The 23284-nt window shown below is 36.5% G+C and overlaps 1 protein-coding gene across 1 annotated transcript in view; it reads left to right on the forward strand.

The window, feature by feature from the left end:
* Positions 1 to 23284, forward strand: part of La (La autoantigen-like) — a 170102-nt gene that overhangs the window by 78296 nt on the left and 68522 nt on the right. Inside the window, exons 7-9 of the mRNA XM_090387469.1 lie at positions 1684 to 1785; positions 14900 to 15013; positions 17986 to 18086. Coding sequence (XP_090243595.1) covers positions 1684 to 1785; positions 14900 to 15013; positions 17986 to 18086 — 317 coding nt within the window. The remainder of the gene's footprint in view (positions 1 to 1683; positions 1786 to 14899; positions 15014 to 17985; positions 18087 to 23284) is intronic.

The raw sequence follows: 23284 nt of genomic DNA on the forward strand, positions 1-23284 counted from the left end.
CAAACTATCATCTCTTATTGTGGGTGGAAGTTGATAGTTTAAATAAATTCAAGGAAGAACTAGACAAACTATTGGAAGTGATAAATAGGTGAAATGAGAGGTGTTTTTTTTTTTTTTTTTTTTTTATGATGTTTTTCATAATTTGCCACTGCTAATGCTGATCCTATCAGTTCCTTTGTCTGAGTGAGCTCCAAGTCCAAACCCAAGTAGCTTTGATGATTGAAGAAGAGCATGGAATCACAAGACAGCACGCTTGTGTCATTTGAATAGTACATCTGATGTGCGATAATTTGACCTATAGACCATGGAGCTGATTATCTATTCTTGAACATTCTGTTAGTTTCTGGCACACCATGGTCTACCGTTGATGGGTGTGTAGTATTGGATCATGCAGTATTGGATCATGCAGTAATTGGGAATGCTGTGCCCTGTGTGGGTTTCTATTGCACCTACCTTGTAAAAGTGTTTAATTAATCTCAAGCATTTTTTGGACTTGCCAGTGAAAAAAATTGATAAATCAGTAGATCCATATGAAACTTGGGGAAAATGGGGAAAGGGAATGACCTAAAGGAGTTTGAATTGGGAGGGGGGAAAGTTTTTGGAGCTCGGAAGATGAGAACCAACATCTGTGCAACTGCAGGCATTGGTCAGCTGTTTGAGGGCTGCTGTAGTGAGCATGTGGAGGGGATAGGTACCAGGGATAGACTACTGCTGTTGACTTGAGGTGAACAGCAGTTGACACATGCCACGTGAGACAACAGGCAGCTCACAATCCCTCAATTAATGGCAGACTTTCTTATCAATCACTGAGAAATGTTTTGATCAAACCATCCAGCAGACACTCTTGCAGATAGGCCTACAGTTAGGCACTGTTCACACACAGAGCTGGGGGGCACAGTGCTGCTTGACAGTCAACACTATACATTGAAAAAATGTTCACGTGACCATGTTGACTGACCATCATCAACTCCTCTGCCTGCAGTGGACATTGGATGACTGGAAAAGAGTTGCCTAATTTGATTAATCAAGGTTGTAGCTCCAGCATGCTGATGGATGGTTGTGTATTTGATGGTGAGCAGATATACGACCATTCATCAGCATGCTGGAGCTGATGGATGGCTGCAACCAGACTGCATGATTGGACAAAAACAGGCTGGTGGCTTTGGTATCATGGTTTGGGGGCGGGGGATGTTTTCATGGACATCACTCATTCCCATTGAACACACCCTTACTCTGTCAGATCCTACCCTGGCATTGTTTTGGACGAGGTTTTATCCACATGGCACTGGACTTTCAACAAAGCAGTGCCCTGTATGTCAAGGCCTGTTCGTGTAGGAATGGTTCAAGGATCATGCCCCAACATTTCGTGTGCTCTCCTGTCTGCCATATTCCCATGATATCAATCCATATGAACATTTGTGGGATGCAGTGGAAAAGCAGCATTGCCAGTTCTTGCCAGTACCTCATTCCATCTCTGAACTCTGGGACACCCTTCAGTCCAGCTGGTCTGGAATACCTGAGGATACCTTCCACAGTTTTGTGGAGTCGATGCCATGCCACGTGAAAGCAGTTATTACGGTGAAAGGTGGCCCAACACACATTATTAGGTGGGTAGTCATAATGTTTTGGGTCATGAGTGTTTGTTAAAGTTTATATGTTACTTAATAAAGATATTCATTTCAGGTAAGTGAAGATGGCCAGAAAATTCGAAGAAGTTCAGATCACCCTCTTCCTGAGTATAATGAAGAACACAAAAATGATATCAACAAAAGGACAGTTTATGTTGTAAGTATTAATATATACTGCATGTCACTTATGGAGTTATTTTATTTATAAAACTATTTATTATTATTATTATTTATTTCTTATTTTTTTGTGAGGACTAGTGCATGAGACAAAAGCAGCGTTTTCTATAGCAGCTTTGATTCTTCATCTGGTCTAATTATATAAAGTACAGGTGACCTCCTCTTAATGCGATAATTCATTCTGGAAAAACAGTGCTAAGTGAGTGCCATATCCCCATAAGGTAACATGTACAGTAAACCCCCACTATTCATGGTTTCGTGTATTCGTGGTTGCTGATTTAATATAAAATAAAACCTAAAAAAATGTGAATTTTAAATCGCTGTGAACATTTTCCGCCATAAAAAACATGGGCGTGGCTAAAATCATCTTTCCCGGTCAAAACAGCACTCAGTGGGTGGGGGAGGGGTGACAAAATCTCAAGCGTGGATGTTTCTCGCTAATCATTGTTCAGTATGTGCTATGCGCTTGTCATGGACGGTTTCGTCATTTGCTTTTAATTTATGTGCTTATAAATTGAATAAATTTATCAATTTATAAATTGATATGCTTACAAAAGCGAAAAATCTACCGTTTTGCAGTGTGTTAGTGTAAACAGACTTTTTCGAGTGTATTAACGGTAGAAAGTGACTATTGCGGACAGATTCTTTTCTAACCCCTACAAAAATATGGCTACGAATAACAAAGGAATTGTGAAAAGATCAAAGAAGGTGATGACATTAGCGAGTAAAATTCAGTTATTAGACAAAATTTCTAATGGTGAAAGCGTCTCGTCAGTGGCAAAATATTATAAAATCAATAAGTCAATGGTAAGATCAATCAAGAAATTGGAAGAAAAAATCCGCCGTAGTGTCTGTGAAAACACGCTAATTGCTTCAAAAATTTGCTCTGTAACTGGTGATGTTAAATTAGAAAAAATGGAAAAGGCTTTAAATCTGTGGATAGAAGACCGAACTCAAAATAAAATTCCCTTAAGTTCACTCATCATTCGTGAAAAGGCAAAACATCTTTATCAACACTTTAGCGAAACTGGTGATAGCCCGGCGGGATAAGTTTTTTAGCTACAGCAAAGGCGCTGGATTGAAAGATTTGTTTGAAATTTCTAACAAATATTACATTTAATATTAAATTTTCTTATTTTCATTTCGATGCCTTATGCTTACATTTCACTATGTACTGTCTATGTACATAGTCATATTATGAAGGTACATATAATACATACATAGACAAAATTTTAGACTAATTTTTCTTATATATTTCATACTTTGGAACGGAACCCCTTTATTACTATGGGAGCCATAACTCAGTATTCACGTTTTTGGTATTCGTGGCATTTCTCAGGAACGTAACCCCCGCTAATAGCGGCGGTTTACTGTATTTATGATTTGTGGTCTATGCCATAGGATATTTCCTAATCAATAATAAATGGAGTGAAAAGATGCACAAATGTCAGTAAAACTATTTAATATTCAAAAATTTGTACATATAAAATATTCTGCTTTACATACTTTTATAATTATGTGGTAAGTATCAAATTATGTATCAAAATTAAATAAAATATTACATTACATATCAAAATTAAACTTAAAATGCCAATTACAATCATGAATTTATTAATCTGATGGCCCTGGGCTGTTGAGTTTTTTGTATCTTTGGTCGATTTTGGGTTGTACTTTGGCCCTCTTCCTGGTAAAGTAAAAGGGATTTTAATTTAAAATCCCCTGCAGCGATTCCACCCAGTAATAAAGTCACTGATCCTTTGCTGCTTTGAAGCCTGGCATGTTTTTGTCATCTTTCAATGTGAAACTTCTTTTGGGCATTCGTTTAAAAAAAAAGTCTTGTTTCATCAATTCATTTTTGAAAGTTTCGGCTCCTTCTTGATCTGCACTTGTGGCTTCTCCTGGATTTTAAATCTGTCAAACCAGCCCTTACTAGCCGTAAATGGTTCCACATGTTTTTTTGAGGTGAGCTTCCTTGAGATCATCATATAGGCTAATCACTTTTTCTTTAATAATATTTAACTTAACTGAATTCTGTGTTGGATATTATCTTCAATAAAATTATTTAGAAGTTTCTCCATTTCAATCATAATAGCCGGCCTAGCCCTAACCAATTTAGTTACTTGCGGTGGAACAGCCCCTCAATCAGATCACTTTGCAGGTGCCTAGTTTCCGGATGCTTCAATTTGCAGAAATGAAGATTTTCTTGGTACAAGCATCCCTTGTTCCATTCGCCAGTCTCGTTGCCCTTCTAAAATTAATTCTTTATTTTTTATAATTTTTGCACACATCCACTTGTCATTGACCAGAATCAATTCACTTCAAAACGTCTAATTTAATTTTCAAATTCAGTCCTTTTCTTACTTTTGTAGTCTTCATACCGTGTCCAGACGTTGCTTTTTTGTTTTTATCTGCCATTATTAAATCTTCAAAAATGTAACCGCGTTGCATTAATTATGATACAATGTTCGAGTAAATTGTCCATTTCGGATGATATCTAACACCATACTGAGTGATGGCTAGACTCCAGATAAATGCATATAACTCAAATATTACAAGCAATATACTTGATAATTTTTAAAAATCTTGATCTCAGAACTACGTAACAAGTCACCATACTGCAATTAAATTAGCATGGGAGAAAATTTCACCGAGTGTGGGAAAATTTCTCATGTCGGCTTGAGAAATGTTTTAATGCTATTTTGTATTCATTATCAAGCTATCAACTACATCAGATGATGACGCCTCCATGACGCCTCCGTAGCCAGGTGGGTAGGAGCGGCAGTGTGTAGCACACGTGTCTTGATTAGACAGGGGTTCGAGCCCATTACCACCAAATACGGAGGATGCGGAAAGGTCAGAGAATGACCACCGCATATCTCGGAGCAATATGGCCTTAGTTGCTAATGCTCCTTAAAAAAAAAACCAACAACAACAACAACATCAGATGAAACGTTTTTGTTAAACATGCCAAAAATTCAAACTGTGCACTGGTAAAAGAGTGTTATAGTGAGTGTTGACAGCATTATAGTGAGATAAGGTTATAATATAAGAGCAGTGTTATAGCAAATCAGCATAAAGCTAACTGTGCTAAACAACAGCTTACTGTATACGTTTAATATAAATTTTTATATATATAATATAAAGTGGTGTTTTGGCTTGTGCAGCACAGGTCAAGCCTGGAAATGCACTTTCAAAGCACAACCAATTGTTTCCCCCCCCACCCCACAAGAAAAGCAGTTTATTCATGTTCTCATTCCTTATTTATTATGAGTAATTTTTTAAGTCTTAAGTAAATAACTTTAAATTCCATTTTTGTATATTTTTCTTCATTGTATTAAAAATATGGAAAAGTCTAAAACAAAATGCATAAGAAATACCACGTTCTCTAGTAGTACCATAGAGTACGTATGGTAGGTTCAAACAGGTGTCTTCTCTTTCTTTCATAAAAACCTCAAATTATACTTGTGTTGGCCACATGTTTTGTCTATGTTTAGTTCTCTAGGTGGTATAGGATTTTGGCTTTCAGTTATGTTATAATAGATTTGTTTGTTTCTGTCAACTAATCATACTTTCAGAGAATGACTATAAAATTAAATTTCTTGATAACTAGATGCTCATCAAACTGGAATGTTAATTTTTTGTTATTTAAAGTCCTCAGTCACACCATAATAGTTCACTCATTTAAAGAGGTCTAGGTTTGTATTCTGTTAGAGACCAGTAGAATTCTTTAACTTCATCAGTTAGGACTTTAGTTGACCAATCTCAGTTGAAGGGAAGTATAGTTTGCTTGAGATTTTGCAGCAGTATGTACTGGAACGTAGGAACAAGTTTGAGCTTCTGCGGACCTTTCAGGACCAAGATGTTGATGAGCAATACAACTTTCTGAAAGTGATAAAGCTTTGGATTTCTTGTTGAGAAAAAATTAATCAAGAAACACTTGTCATGGTGAACCAAAGACAACAAATGAAGAGCAAGATAAACACTGACAAGGACAAAATTGAGTATACGGTGTTATGCAAAGCCATTAGAAAGAGACTTAGAGAGGATATAAGAAGATTTAACACAAGAAAAATAGAACAAGCATTAAGGGAAAACAAAGGACTTAAATCAGCACTCATGAGCAGTAATACAGAAAGACAAATGATACCGAATCCGAAGAATAGTGATGGTGTACTTATAAATAGTGGAGAAGACATAATTCAAATTGCAGAAGACTACTATAAAGTATTATATAAGGAGCAAGGGAATGATTTCAGCAGTGGGGAAGATGGATCACAAATTAGCAACATATATGACATGCCCGATATCCTTCCTGATGAGGTAGAACATGCATTGAAGAAAATGAAGAATCAAAAAGTTCTAGCTGAAGATGAAGTTACTGTACAGTTGTTGAAATTAGGAGGAAGAGACATGACACAGGACCTGCAAGACTCTTCACAAAATACATTAGGAAAGGCATTGATGCCTAAGGAGTGGAATAATGTAATCATAATTTTGCTGCATAAGAAAGGAGATAAATCAGAAATTGGAAATTATAGACCAATTAGCTTGTTGTCCCACATCTACAAGTTGTTCACAAGGGTCATTACTAACAGATTAGAAAGAATACTTGATGAGAATCAACAGAAAGAGCAAACTGGCTTTAGGACAGGATTCTCTACTATGGATCACCTTCACGTAATATCACGACTTATGGAGAAAGCAAATGAATATAAAACGCCCTTATGCCAGGGATTTGTGGATTATGAAAAAGGCATTTGACTCCATACAGAATAAGCAATGTTTTGGGCACTGGAAAGACAAGGCATAAAACCCATACATTGTGATTTTGAAGAAAATATATGAGAATACTGCCTCCTTTATTAGACTAGACAAAGACAGTAGCAAATTTAAAATTGAGAAAGGAATTAGACAAGGAAACACAATATCTCTAAAGTTGTTTACTGCTGCCCTTGAAGCTTTCAGAAGATTGGACTGGTTGCAGAAAGGAGTCACTGTGAATGGAGAGTACCTAAACCATTTATGATTTGTAGATGACATTGTGATCATAAGCCACGATCCTGAAGAATTAGAAAAAAATCTAAATTAGTTATGTAGAATTAAATTACGAACCAGTGTATACTCCTCACCATGACTTATGGAAGTGAAACTTGGGTGGCGCCTCCGTAGCTAGCCAGGTGGGCAGGAGCAGCAGTGCATAGCACACACTTCTTGATTAGACTGGTGTTCGAGCCCGTGCCCACCAAATATGGAGGATGCGGAAAGGTCAGGGAATGACCACTGCATATCCCCGTAGCAATATGGCCTTAGTTACTAATGCTCCTAAAAACAAACAAACAACTCTGAAACTTGGGCAGTCACCAAAAGAATGGAAGAGAAGCTGAAAACTATACAGCAAATGAACAAATTATATATTAAGAATCAGACTGTGAAGAGAAATACATGGATCTGGCAGCAAACTCAAGTAAAGGGTATTCTTATCAAAACTAAAGAACTGAAATGGACTTGAGCAGGGCACATAGCTCAAAGATATGATGTCAGATGGACTAAGAAAATAACAAAATGGTACCCAAAAGGAGCTAAAAAAGAATCTGGAAGACAACAACAGAGATGGACAGATGAAATTCAAGAGTTCATGGGCAGTAAATGGATGGCCATTGCACAAAACAGAAGGAACTGGAAAGTTACTGGGGAGGCGGCCTTCATCCTGCAGTGGATTGAAAATGGCCAATTATGCGCTTTTGATTTCGGTGACTGCAGTAGTAGACATTTTTTAAATTCTATTGAGTGGGACCATCTGATGTTAACAACAGCAAATTCTAAATATGAAGCATTCAGGGAAGTAAGTGTAGAAGCTTTAGGCTTTTTATATCAACTAAGAGATAACAATTCTAGGATTAGACCTAAATGGATGTCAGATGAACTGATGAGACTGGTAGCAGAGAAGAAAAATACATAGGCTGCATATAAATTATCAGGTGATACAGAAACCTACAGAACATAATAACTAGGCTGCAACAAAGTCAAAAGAGGGTTAGTTAAGTCAGGGCAAATTAAAGGAAGTCTCTTGCAAAGAAAAGTATGAAAAACTTGTGTAAGCACTAGAAGAAAAGGGATGAATCATAGTGGTCGGGGGATGTCAAAAGTATTTCAATTGTAATAGGGGACGAAATGATTTGTGATAATTTAGGTCGAAGAGAGGTTGCTGAGGCTAAACATTAATAAGGCACATGGGCAGATGATCTAACCAGTTATATTAAGAGAGAGAGAGGGGGGGGCAAACCTTTAGCCGAAATTATGAGAGCATCTTTGCATTCAGATGTCCCTGTGGACTGAGACATGCAAATGTATCCCCACTTCACAAATGTAGATCAGAGGCGACACGACTAATTACAGACCTGTTAACTTGACTTATATTCCTAGGAAAATAATTGAGTCACTACTTATAAAGAAGTAATGCAGGACCACCTAGACAGAATGCAATTATACTGGTTGAGTATGGATTTGTTAAGGGGTAATTTCTCAGACCAATTTGATTGGATACTGTGATGCAGTAACAAAGAAACTGGATTAAAAAAATAATTTTGACATAATGTTTCAGAAAAGCTTTTGATACGTTCTACACAAAAGACTGCTGTACAAATTGTAACTGCCATTAGGGGCAAGTTAGTGCTATGGCTGAGTCGGAGAAGACTGTTTATGAATGGGCACTGCTTTCCTTGGAGACTAATGTTATTAGTCAAGTTCACCTAGGGTTCAGTGCTGAGCCCAGTGTTGTTTTCAGTATTTATTAATGATATTGATTAAAGCGTATCAGGCTTTAAGTTTACAGATTATACAAAGGTTGGCAGGTGGTTAATGACTTTAATCAGGGTGTGTGTGTGTGTGTGCGCCACTGAAGCAAAATCTGAAAAAATTATGCAGATGGTTTGAGAAGTGTCAATTTAAATTTAACATTGAAAATGCAAGGATTACTGCATATGAGTAGCAGTAACCCCAGATTAATGTTACTGTGTGGTACTACATTCAAGGTAGTAGAGAACCAAAAATACCTGTGAGAAATTGTGCAGTCACACATGAAGTTTTTTGAACAATGCAGATTAGCTACTAGGACTGCTCATGGGATTTTCTCAATGATATACAGGAATTTTTTCATTAGAAATAAAGTAATTATTCTGCCGTATAAGGCAGTGGTAAGGCTACATCTCATCAGTGCATACAGGTCTGGAAGCATCATTTTAGGTAGGATGTGAATCTGTTAGAATGCCTGCAGAGCAGAGCAGTGAGATTAGTGAGGGAAACAAAAGATTACTCTTACCAAGAAAGACTTAATTTCTGCATATTTCGGTGTCTAGAAATGAGGGCACTTTCAAGAAGATCTGATTGAAGTCTTTAAGTCTTTGAATTGATTGAGTAAGCTAAGTGCTGATCTAATCATTACTCTTTCTCAGACAACTCACAAGGGTATACATAAATATAAATTGATGGATGATGGTAGAAAGATAGATGTGTGGAAATTTGCTTTCAACCAGAAAGTAGTTGATTGTTGGAAATTAACTTCTGATGTTGTGAAAGTGAGTAGTTTGAACACATTAAGGAAGAACTAGACAACTATTGAATGGATAACAAGTGATTATTAGGTATTAGGTATGTTCGGGGTCTGACGGCACCTGGGATTTCTCCCATCTCCGCGTATGTTCTCTGTATCGGACAAGCCAGAGATTTAAAAGTGTGTGGGATATGTACTGTGTAGTTTGTTGTGCCCATTGTTCATCCGGCCTGTTAGCCGCCGGGCCCCTAGTGAGACCCGACGTTACCAATACCTGCCACAGGGAGGCCGGCCGGGTGTTACCAATATTTGTACTCTGGCGGGTCTTGCCACTTACTTTCCTGGGATTTCAGTGGCTAGGACCAAAAAATAAAAAATAAAAAAAAAAATAATGTGGGAAGTTTTTTTTTTTTTTTTTTTTTTTTTTTTTTTTTTTTTTACTGATGCTGTATAAGCTTCCTTCCTTTCATCATTTGTTACTATTAATACTAATGGCCATAGCCATTCAGATGAGTTGCTACTTGCATTCAGTTGTTTTGGTTTCAAAATACTATAGTCAGTCAGTCATTGGTCTAACAACCATTCTGAGGATGGACTAATCCTTTTAGGCACATTTTATACAAATTTTTGGTAGCAAGCTGCAGGAATATTCTGTTTGTTGCTTCTCTTGCAATAGTCGAAATGGGACAAATTGGCATTACCCTTGATATTACATTTCAAAGATGGCCATCATATTTTTTGTTGCCCATTCCATTTCAGTCCTTTTGTATCTACAAACCACATGGATACATAGAGCACTATCCTTTTGGAATTTGTTTGAAAAAGCTATTTCTGTAATTATAGCCATAGTTTTGGCAGTAGTAGCAGCAGCAGCTTCCAGTTTCACCGGTTGCTTTTTGTGGGCTGGAGTCCCGACCACACAAAGCAACTCTGTATCATAACAGTGCTTCCTCTAAACTTTGTTGTTGGGACAATGCAGGATGGGTAGATGGCATTCTCCACACTTAACCCTCAGATCAGAACATTGCGATTTGTTGCTTCATCTAACTTGTTTGCTGGTACATAGCTCATTATTCTTAGGATATCTGGAACAGATCCCAGGAACAATGAGCTGTGTACATACACACTGGCCAAAAATGTAAGCCTTTATTCAGTATCAAGTTGAGCCACCTTTGTTTTGCATAAGAACAAGTGTACAGCACCCTATGAATTGAAATTGTAATGGTTTTTCCAGAAAATATTATTTAGCTGTGACAAAGTTGAAGGAAGAGAATTTCGTTGCTGAATAGCTCTCTCCAACATATCCCATACAGTCTCATTTGGATTGAGATCAGGTGGATGTGGAGTTGGGGAAGATGGTGGAAATCTGTGTCATATTCTCTGAACCATTCTTGCATGATTCTGGCACGATGCACTGTTGCATTGTAATTGATAAAGTGGCCATTATCTTAAGAATAAGAGTGTAACATTGCAGGGTGTAGTAGATCTGATACAAAATTCAGGTACTCCCTGAATGACATTTGACCTTCCACCATTATCAGTGGACCCAGTCTGTGCTAACAAAACATTCCCCATACCATGATGCCACCTCCAGATGCTTGATTTGTCATAACAAGGCAAGCAGGGGTCCATCGCTTTGTGAGGTTAAAAACAAAGTGTATTGTATCCAGTATCCAATCACGATGTAATCAGCACCACTGCAAGAAGATTTTTCTGTTTATCTCTGAAACAAGCACCTTCGTAATAGGCAGGTGACTGCCAATACCAAATTTCTTCAATTTCTACACGTATGGGTTGAATTAAGGCATTTCTGAATTCAGATGTTATTTGCTGCACACTGGATGTCCTATTTTTCCATTCAGTCCTTGAGGCTTCATTCTTGAAGTATTGTATTTTTGCCTTAGCGACATGGAAGAACTGCTTCCTTTCCAGTCATTAAAAATCTTTGAGGTGGATGCTTTTGAGAAACTATTTATGTCTAGTTTCTTGAATTGTGACTCCTGCTAAATGTGCACCCACAACAAAACCTTTTCAAAGTCTGATGCATAAGAGGATTTGTTTGTGAAAGAAGAACAGGTTATTTTGAATTTGTTGAGCAACCTGATTGTGCTGATCATGCTCAGGTAGTTGAATTGCATAAGGCATGATGTGCTATAGTGAACTTCAAGCCAGTTTGTGGGGCCTATTCTTTTTGAATAGTCAACACAACATAATTGAACAGAATAAAAAAAAATAATAATAAACGAAGCAAAGAATTTTAAATGCAGTTTGTTGCATTTCATGATGATGTGTATTTATATACAGTAATACCCCGACTTACGCTACCCTGACTTACGCGAACTCGGAGTTACGCGGTTCCTGATTTTTTCGTTTGGCAACGCTGCCGCCCACTATCTTCAAGGTCGTTTTTCATATGTTATCGATATACGGTGCGACGGCGGAGAATGAGAGTGAAAGATGAACAAAATTCAACTTTGCTGCTTTTATGTTTTTTATATCAGTGAAGGGGAAACACACTTTCACCATAATAACGTAAAAACCAACACAATTCCAGCTATCGGTATAATCGCAAATGCAATTAGATCGAGTTTACTACCAGTTTATAACAGATTCCACTAGCAGAAACGCAACTGGATTTTTATTGTTTTATGGTAGTAACCCCTAGAAATGTGAGGTGTTAATAGTGTATCTCTGCCTTTATGGTGTTGTTTATTCAGTTGCTACATGCGCACAGCTTTGTTTATGCGTATCAAGCGTGCCTCCTCGTTTTGTAATTGTGCTTTATTCCCTAAAAATGAAAAGGAAGCGTCCTGGTGAAGACACTGCAGATTCAGAGAGAAAAAGAAAAGCAATTATCGATAAACAGAGGCGGACTGGGTCAAAAATTCTTACCCGGGAAAATTTATAGTGGCCTCATACTATGGTTTATGGCCAAAATCACACTGGCCCACCGGGGTTTCCCTGGTAAGGCTTATTGCCAGTCCGCCTCTGTCGATAGAGAAAAAAATATGAAATTGTGAAACGCTTTGAGCGAAATGAAAGACCATGTGATATTGCACGTGCTACAGGCCTAAATGAAGCAACGGCGAAAAGCACATGACAATTGCAAACTTGACAGGTTGAAAATTGAAAAGGGCTCAATTGTAAAGGGCTTAAAAATTTTAGAAAACATAGACTCCAACGAAGAACGCGTTATAGCTACAAAGCAAGGAATAAAAAAATTATTAGCTTGCTACGAAGAAATTCTGCGTGAAAAAAAGAACGCGCTGTGTCGTCAGACGAATTTGTTAGATTTTATGAAGCCATCGACATCGAAATAACTTTTTAACGTAAGTCATTTGTTTTTTTAATACATATTTTGTATTAATATGTATAAAGAACTGCAATTTTATTAATATTTTTCTTCTAAACTAGTGTTTTTGTTAGTCCTTGATCCCAATTAAGCAAAACTTATATGTATTTATATGCAAAGTTGTACCCCGACTTACGCGATTTTCGTCGGACCCACCTATCGCGTAACTTCGGGGTATTACTGTACTTCAGTATGCGTGACAAGCATTAATTAGTTACCATTAATTTGGAAGAAAACTCTTGGAATACAGTTCTGGAACATTCCAGCTAAAGTTGGATCTCTATTAAAAGTCTTCTGTTTTTCAGTTTATAAAAAGTTTGTAGGTATTTATTTGCAATGGCACCTCATATTGGTTGTGCTAATGCATCTGCTTCTATATGCATTTATACCTGCTCTAAACTGGTAGACAGCCAAATGGGAGAGGCATATTGATATTGGAGGAAGGATGACCAATGACTTTTTTAAATATAGTATATATATGTACACAATGTATGAGCTTTTGTAATCTGGAAAGTTTCATAAACTGGTACAGTTCACTCCAATGAGTGCCAGATCTGGGGTGATCTGGGGTGATTGTACATAAATAAAACTTATAAACAAGATGGAACAATTCTTTGAATAAGTTATTTTTTGAATTGCGTAACTAAATTCTAATATGCACAAGTGTTGTAGTTTACCTCCCTGAAGCTGTACAGTCAGTCCTCGTATAACACGTGTTTACATTACACGAATTCGATCATACACGATTTATAAATAGGGCAATGATATCTTATATAACACGAACCGAATTCGCTTATGCACGGTTCACCTTTGTGTTTACAAGAAATGGCAGTCAAACGCGGAATCACCCTAACTGAACGCAACACGATAGGAATGAAGAGAAGATTCTGAAAATGTATTTATGTGTTTTCTATCAGTGAAGGGGAAACACATTTCACCATAATAACGTAAAAACCAACACAATTCCAGCTATCGGTATAATCGCAAATGCAATTAGATGGAGTTTACTACCAGTTTATAACAGATTCCACTAGCAGAAACGCAACTGGAAATTGTTTTTATTGTTTTATGGTAGTAACCCCTAGAAATGTGCTTTAGTAAAATGTGAGGTGTTAATAGTGTATCTCTGCCTTTACAGTGTTGTTTATTCAGTTGCTACATGCACGCAGCTTTGTTTATGTGTATCAAGCGTGCCTCCTCGTTTTGTAATTGTGCTTTATTCCCTAAAAACAAGTAAAATACTTAAAAGGTGTGAAAAGGAAGCGTCCTGGTGAAGACACTGCAGATTCAGAGAGGAAAAAAAAGCAATATCGATAAACAGAGGCAGACTGGGTCAAAAATTCTTACCCGGGAAAATTTATAGTGGCCTCATACTTCGGTTTATGGCCAAAATCACACTGGCCTCTGGCCCACCAGGGTTTCCCCGGTAGGGCTTATGGCCAGTCCGCCACTGTCGATAGAGAAAAAATATGAAACTGTGAAATGCTTTGAGCGAAATGAAAGACCATGTGATATTGCACGTGCTACAGACCTAAATGAGGCAATGCCGAGAATTACAAAGAATGCAGAGAAAATAAAAACAACTTTCATAGCAGGAACAACTCAAAGTGTAATTAAAATCCATTAGATTAAGACACAAAGAATTGGAAGAGATGCAACGGCTCTTTTTTGTTTGATTTTCTATCCAACTGTTTGGATAGGAAATCAAACAAAAAACAAGTTTGCTTACGATAGAAGCAAAAGCATTAGCAATATTTTATTACGTAATAGTCGTAATAAAATATGTAAGTATTTTATTATGATTATTTATTGTGTTTGGTAATGTTTTGGTTACAAATGTGTGTTCAATCTTGAGTGGTCGGCACCTAACCCTAATTTTCCCATAGTGCCTGTTGTTTATATTGCACGATTTTGCATTGCACGAGGGTTTCTAGGAACACAACTGTCGTGCTATACGAGGACTGACTGTACTTACTTCCTTACTACACTATCAATTTGATATATGGTGTGCGAGTAACAGTATATAATTGGATTGTTATTAAAAAATATTTAGTAGAATGATACCTACCCTCTCTTTCTGCTCTAGTTTTTCCACTAGAGTTTTCACTCAGTCTTTTTAAGAATGTTTTTTTTTTTTTTTAGGATTTAATGTAGATTATATACACCACTTATTATGTGTGTATTTATTTACAGAAAGGATTCCCCACAAATAGCTCTCTAGACCAGCTGATGGAGTTTTTCAAAGATAAAGGACCTATATTAAATATTCAAATGAGGCGAAGAAAACCAAATGCCAAATTGTTTAAGGTTTGTTGCTTGGATTATAGTAATCCTACTGTCCTTTAATATACTTCTTTAATGTACTTCTGCAGTATAGAGTAAGCATCTGACTAGTCAGATCTGTCATGATTTACATATAAAGTATGAATTGTCCTTCCTATAATGATTATTATAGGAAGGGCACTAAGTAGCAAAATGAAACTATGCTCTGCTTTTACAATAATGTTTTATTTTTCAATTTAAGGGCTAGTGGGGTAACGTACATTGACTAAAATTTGCGTCTGGTGAGGGTGAGCCCTACACTGCTACAAAAAGTGCATAGCCCATTGTTAGCTGTTGTGCTGTTATGTTGGCTGCAATAAATAAATATTTACAATAAAGTTGTAAACTCCTCTGGCCTTGATTGTCCAAAGTATAAATGGATATTTATTTTATTTAATATAATGTCCTTACACTTTTCCTGCACCCTATTAATGCCAGTTAAATAAAATTCTGAAACTTGATCTTGAAAATGGCCATTAACAGTTATTTTGTTGTCTTTTATTGGTGTACATTGTTTCCAACAGTTGATTTTAGGTGTCTAACTCTTTCTGCTATCTGGCAAATGCACTTGCATGCTATGTGAGAACCTACCATCACACTTACTGTGAAGAGATCTTCTTGTCCCACTGTGTTCCATATACTTGTTATTGAGTGTGCACGTTGCCTGTATTCTACCCTTGATTGGCTGCTGTATGCCTGTCTTGTGACCTTAGAGATTAACCATTGTTTCACAGGAGCGAGACATCCCAATACATGTTTGGAGGATAGTGCCATGTTTATTTGTTCATCTTGCCAATCAAATTGGTCAGACAAGACTTCCCCTTAACAAACCCATACTGTCTGAATTATTACTGTAGCCTTGTCTAGATGATCCTGCAGTGCTTCTTTAACCAGTGACCCCATTATTTTTCCCCAAACAGAAGTTAAATTAACAGGTCTGTAATTACTTGTGTCACCCTTTGGTCTCCCTTTGTGACTTGGGGATATATTTGCACATCTCCAGTCTGCAGGGACCTCCCCCGAGTCCAAGGATGCTCTCATAATTATGGCTAGGGGTTTGCTTACTTCCTTTGCTGCCTCCTTTAATATAACTGGATACATCCCATCCACTCCTGGTACCTTTCTTATGTTTAACTTCAGCAATTTTCCCTCCACTTTGCTCTCAGTTATTACAAAATCATTTAGCTCCTTGTTAAGAGTTTGATAAACTTTTGGCAATCACCTCCTGAAATAACTCTCCTCATGTGTGAATGTAGATGCAAAATACTCGTTCAGTTGGTTAGCTATTTGAGCAGGATCATCAACACCTGAACCATCAAGTTGACCAACTTGATTCATTCCCTTCTAGAGTTTATGTAAGTAAAGAAGTCTTTGCTGTTTTTCTTTGCATCCTTTGTCAAAAATTTCTCATAATCTGCATTTGCTTGCCTAACCTCCTTTGTGACTTGATTTACAGACTAGCTTATATCTACCATAGTCTTCTGTGTCACCTGATAATTTATATGCATTTCATGCATTTTTATTCTCTGCCATGAGTCTCATTAGTTCATCTGACATCCATTTAGGCCTGAACCTTAAACAGTATTTCTTGGTATGAATAGCCTAGTACCTTCCATGATTAATTCTTTGAATGCTTCCCATTTAGAATTTGCTCTCAACATCATCAGTTGGTCCCACTGTATAGAATTTAAAAACTGTCGAAAATCAATGTAGTCACCTTTATGAAAGCAAAAACAATTTTTTTACCCCTGATGGTATAGACATCTTTAAGGAAATCCCACATCAGTACACTGTGATCACTGCCACCTAGTGGTTCCTTTATTCAACAGAAGTTGAGGAAGGAAGAAGCATATTTGAAAACATTTTTCTCAATCCTGCATATTTGTTCTTATCACTCCTGCATGCTGTACCCAATTCTCCCTGTTTGTTGTATAGATATAAATAACATAGAAATCTTTTAATGAAATACAGGGTCAGTGGAAGTCCAACAACAGCATTTTATGAAATTTAAGTTTACTGTTGCATTAGTCTGCCATAGTCATTCGATATTCCTGTGCTGATGATTTCACATCTATTAAAGATGAATTCTTACTGATCATTTCCAAAATGAATATTTTTTAAATTCTGTTCTCAGAACCAAAGCTTTATTTCCAAAGAATTGTTAAAATACTGCCCACTTCTTTTTGTTAGTGGGTTTTGGTAGTATGTGAATGCACAAGTTTATTGATGGCAGTATCAAATTGTGTTGGCAGCTGCACAAGGCCTGCTGTAGATTTATTAAAGTTTTAAAATGATTTGTACCCAAAGCAGCTTGTAAGATATAATATGAGATTTCATTTTATAAAGTAGGACAGTCATGTATCTAAAGTAATTGAATATAATATTTCTTTTTTCTTGCTTTATTTTATTTAGTTTATTCTTAATACTACAGATTGCATTATAATGAATTACTTGTATCTTTTGAATGAAAAGATACAAGTAACTGGTTTGAACCAAATTATAAAAATGTGTGGACTTTCTATATACTGTTTAAAAATTATCTTGGTTTTAATCAAAAATGTTATAGCAATTATTAGTTATAATGTAGGAAAAATGATTAGGCATCGGTATTATCAAATTCAACAGAAGATTTATTTTATTTCATACAGAAGCTAATTTCTGTCTGATTGTGTTTATCTTGTGAAGAAATAACATTTCTTAATGTCATTTCTGCTCCATTATGAGTGCATGTCTTGATACTGGAAATTTTAAATTGCAATCACTACTTATTATTTTTTTTTATTTTCAATGTGTAATTAGCATTATAACAAAATATATTTTTGTTCTCTCATCATCATTTGTAAATAAGTTGGAAAATAAATTTGGAGGATTTGCTGGATATTTAATTTTTTTTTCTTTTTTGGGATTAGTTGATAAATTTGCTGTTATTTATTTTGTTTATTTATTTTTTGTGCAAGGGTTCAGTATATATCACCTTTGAAACCAAAGAAGATGCAGAAAAGTTTATGAAACTGGAAACATTAAAATATAATGAACAAGAACTTCTTCGAGAAACCAAGTATGTTTTTAGCATATTATTATAATATAACTGGTTTGAACCAAAATTTGTTTTGCTATATGACAGATGTGCCAAAAATAAAGTACATATAATTTTTTGTTAAATAGAGCATTTCTTTCAAATAGTGGGGGACAAATGCACCCTTCAGTTAGTATACAAATATTGTTGTGTTATAGTGAAATTAAAATTTACATTAAAAATCTAAAATTGTCAAACCTGTACCAAAATATTCTTGAGAAAAATCTGGAAATGATTTGATATGGATGATGTGGTCATTTGAATTGACAGTACCTATTAACCTAAAATATGGTTGAACATTTCATGATGCCATTGAATTACATAAACATGTCTAAAATTAAAATTTCTGAAATAAAATAGCCAGCATGAAAAGTAGCCGTGTCCTTTTTGTTAATTTTTGTCGGGAGTGCATTAAAATTCAGAATTAGTTTACCTGCTTCCCAGAATCAGGGTGTGTGATTTCCATATGCTAATGTTTTTTGTTTTGTTTTGTTTTTTTGGAGCATTAGCAGCTAAGGCCATATTGCTCCGGAAAATGCGGTGGTCATTCCCTGACCTTTCTGCATCCTCTGTATTTGGTGGTGACGGGCTTGAACCCCGGTCTAATCAAGAAGCGTGTACTGCTGCTCCTTCCCACCTGGCTACGGAGGCGCCTCATATGCTAATGTGATTTTTTTGTGTATATATACAGGGCGACTCAGAAGGAATAGTAAATATTTTGGGAGGTCCTAAATACACCATAGAAAACTCTTAAACGAAATGGTGTATTTACACCAATATTCTATGGTGTATTTACACCAATATTATATAGAATATTTACACTCTTAAACGTATGATGCTTTATTGCATCAATCTTCATTTTAACATTATTATGTACACCTTCTGGCATCTCTCATATTGTGTGATTATCATCACAACTGAATTGTCATGTCTGCAATACTAAGGTACCTGCCCACCCACCGATGAAGGGCCAACAAGCCTTGAAATGGTGCCGTCTGGGTGGTGGTGGTGCCCACCGAGAATAAGTAACAGTAGTCTTCTCTTTTGGTGAATTGTTACTTATTCGAGGTAGTGCAATACATGGCAACTCATTGTGAAGGAGGAGCACAATATGAGATACAGATAAAATTATGCCCCTTCAAACTACAAATGTAGTTTTTTCATTTAAGAGTTTTCTATGGTGTATTTACACCAATATTATATAGAATATTTACAGTCTTAAACATATGATGCTTTATTGCATCAATCTTCATTTTAACACTATTGACTTTTTGAATGATACAAAACACAAATAATTGACAAATGTTTTACAGTTCACAATGTTCAAAAATCCCACCACCAACCTCAATGCACTTTGCAACTCTTGTGGTAATATGACGTGTTGTTCTTCTGAGGTCTTCTTGGCATTCATTTATGAGGGCAGCAGTATCCAAAATGTGAGCGAGCAATTCGTATCTTGTATTCACCTTTTCTTTGTATACTGCGCTTTTCATTCATCCCAACGATCCAAAATCGAACAGTGTGGTCTGCAGACCTTGGTGTCCAGAGAACGGGACCACCGCAGCCAATCCATCATTCAGGCAAAGTTCAATTTAGATATTGTATCACCAGATGGGTATAATGTGTAGGAGCTCTGTCATGCTGAAAGTACATACCAATCCTTGTAGCCAAGGGAACATCCTCAATAGTAATGGAAGTTTGTTTTGCAGAAATTCTAGATAAATGGGCCCTGTAAGATGATTTTGTAACACAACAGGCCCAATGTACTGATTGTCGATGATATCGCACCACACATTTACAGAGAAGCAAAGTTGAAAATTTATTTCTACAGTGGCATGTGGATTTTCGTCTGACCATCTACAAGAGTTACGGGTGTTGTTGATACCGTCATGGGTGAAAGTAGCTTCATTGCTGAACAGTATTAATGTAATTGGCAATTAACATTTGCCCATCGACAAAATTCCAATCGCTGGGTGTCGTCTCATTGTTGAAGGTGTTGCACCTACTGTATGTGAGGCACCTCCATAGCCAGGTGGGAAGGAGCAGCAGTGCGTAGCACACACTTCTTGATTAGACCGGGGTTCGAGCCCGTCACCACCAAATACGGAGGATGCGGAAAGGTCAGGGAATGACCACCACATATCTCGGAGCAATATGGCCTTAGTTGCTAATGCTCCTAAAAATCAAATAAACAAAAAAACAAACCACTGTATGTGAAGTGGATACAAGCCGTGCTCACGTAATGTTCACCATGCTCTTGTATGTGGAACACCGATACACACACAGAAATAGTAGGACCATGTTCTACCGACTGAAGAATGTGTTCTGTTTCATCCACATTTTGTTCATTTGCACGTTCAGAAGAAATATGAGCACTGGGAACTGTACCAGTCTCGTTCAGTTTGGTCCTGCTGCTTGTATTCTCTACAAGCAGCAGTAGCACTTCCACCACAAAACCATAGACAAACACCATATTGGCATATTCAGCATGTGTGAAGATGTGTGGCATTCTTAACAACACTTCTAACACCAAACAGCATCAGGTTATAACTGCTTCTTGGTCACATCTGATTCAGGGAGCTGTGCATGCCAGTTTCAAACAGTGTATCTCCGTATCCATTGAGAATTGGATACATATTTATATGAACTTTTTTACTCAGAATAATCGATACTATAACCTCCCAAAAAAAAAAAAAATATTCCTCCTGAATCGCCTGTATACAAGTTTCAGCAATAATGGTATTAGTGCATTTTGGGGCATTGTAATTGGAAACAGAACGATGGTTTGTTCTCTTTGCATTAATGAGTTGTATATGCTTTTTACATCTATTCCACAAACACAAGTCAAATGAGGTAAGTGGGGTCACAACCTTGTTGACATGGTATGAAATATACCATGTTATTTTTGTCCAAAGAGTGGTTTAAACTTAATGTTGGTATCTTAAAAACAGTTGAAAATTTCACTGTAAATTTAAAAGTTACTGCAATGCTGGTACAGCTAGTAAAGCCTAGTTAATTTGCTATTCAAGGGACCATAGTACATCTGGTTTGATTTGAATGGGTTTAAAGTACAGGCAATCCCCGTATAACACGGTGCGTCTACAACATGGTTTCACTCTAACACGATTGATAAATTGCAGGAAATCTCACATAATGCTGTATTTTTGAAGTTTTGTGAAACCCTGCTATTAGGTTACATGTAATTTTCAACGTTTCCATTCCTTTTTTTGAGAATCAGTGTTGACTGAAAAAGCTCATTTCTAAATAGTTATAGAGGTCACTACTCTAAAATAATAAAAACAATTTGCAGTTTCTGGTTTATTGGTCTTTTCTGTTAGTGTAATCAATTGTAAATGGTAATAAACTCGATCTTGCGTTTGCTATAGTACCAATTGCTGGAATCTGTGATTTTTCACATTATTATGGTGAAATGTGTTTCCCCTTCCATGTATAAATAAATAAATTTTCAGAAGAAACTCATTACTTTGTATCTCGCTTGTGTGTGTATCATGTTTGTTGCTACTCTTGCATGCTGTGTTCTTTGTTATTAATTGCTTATCTTTTTTACTGTTATAAATTTTACAACCAAAAAAAAAAAAAAAAAAGTCAGTGAACAGAAATATCAATTAGTTAGTATGTACATATGACAGTATGTATTAATTAAGCTAGTATGTAAGTGTAAATTTATTTTTATTTTGCTAAATGGGAAATATTCTTCCGATTTTCACGTATCATTTAAATTTGTTAATTGGTAAGGTAATAAAGTTAAATTTGTGCTTTATATTTTTAAAGTGAGGGTTCACTGTATTTTGTTGGGAGATCCGTGGGTTAGGTTCTGTGCTATTGAACTTGTGCTTATTTGAAACCATAAAAAATTGTGACTTCGAAGCATGCAGTTCGTGACTTTTAAAGAGAGCAGACGGTACACAAAATCTAGATGCTGCAGAAGAGATTGTGTTTAGCAGCGATGAAGAAGAAGAAAGTTAAATGAATGTACATTATCTGACATATAAGTATCACAGTTTGTAAGGTAAGATGTTTGTTCAGTTACTATTTAAGTTACTACTGTTATAAAAATAATGTTAAAATATTAAATTATTACTACTATAAAAATTAAGTTTCTGATAGTTATAAAAAAACAGTGTTTTGTTAGCTTTTGGAACATAACCCCCCCCCCCCCCATTTTGTACTGGTTCTTAGTCATTTATAACACTGTTTCACATTACACAAGATTTTGTAGGAACCAGACTACCGTGTTATACCTTTATCTGTACAAGATATACACTAAGTTAAGTAAGCATGTTTGTATTATCAGATACTCTTTATTAAAATATTTTAGTTTTGTTGTGATAGACATTTATGAATAGCTGATTAATACATTAATTTAGTCAATATTAGGAAGCGTTCTTATTGTTATAGTCTGGTATGTGATAATAGATTGCTAAATTTCAGTTTGGCCATCATTACTAGTCATATGGCGTTGTTTTGTTGTTTTTTGGTTTTTAGGAGCATTAGCAACTAAGGCCATATTGCTCCGGGATATGCGGTGGTCATTCCCTGACCTTTCCGCATCCTCCGTATTTGGTGGTGACGGGCTCGAACCCCGGTCTAATCAAGAAGCGTGTGCTACGCACTGCTGCTCCTTCCCACCTGGCTACGGAGGCGGCTAGTCATATGGCCTCCATAGCCAAGTGGTCAGGAGCGGGAATGGAGTAGCACACACTCTTTGAGTTGACTGGGGTTCGAGCCCCTGACTGTTAAATACGGTTGATTTGCCAACCCGCACTGGACCAGCGTGGCAGATTATGGTCCATCTCCCTCAACACTAATTGTTGAGGAGGCTTCCTTCCTGCAGTGGGTTGATAATGGCTGCAGTTTACCGTTACCTTTTTACTAGTTTTTAGCTGTGTATTATAACCCTGCAGTGTGAGTGCAACACCTGTGAGGTGTAACTTGAAAATAACGAGCTGTGTTAATCGTTGGCTGAACATAAAAATCTGACCTTCCTAAATATAGACAAATTTAACTGGTAATGCTACCATGTGAAACTGACTGCTACCGACACTACAAAGCTTAGCATTATGTTTGTTTATAGTTCAAGTTTTTTTATTAAAGTTTCATGTGATTCAGTGACAATTTCTAATGGTCATAAACTGCATCTTTTTGAAAGATCCATTATT

This window comes from Mastigoproctus giganteus, chromosome 13 (genome assembly GCF_048544385.1).
Source record: "Mastigoproctus giganteus isolate SK-2022 chromosome 13, ASM4854438v1, whole genome shotgun sequence".
Taxonomy (NCBI): Eukaryota; Metazoa; Arthropoda; class Arachnida; order Uropygi; family Thelyphonidae; genus Mastigoproctus; species Mastigoproctus giganteus.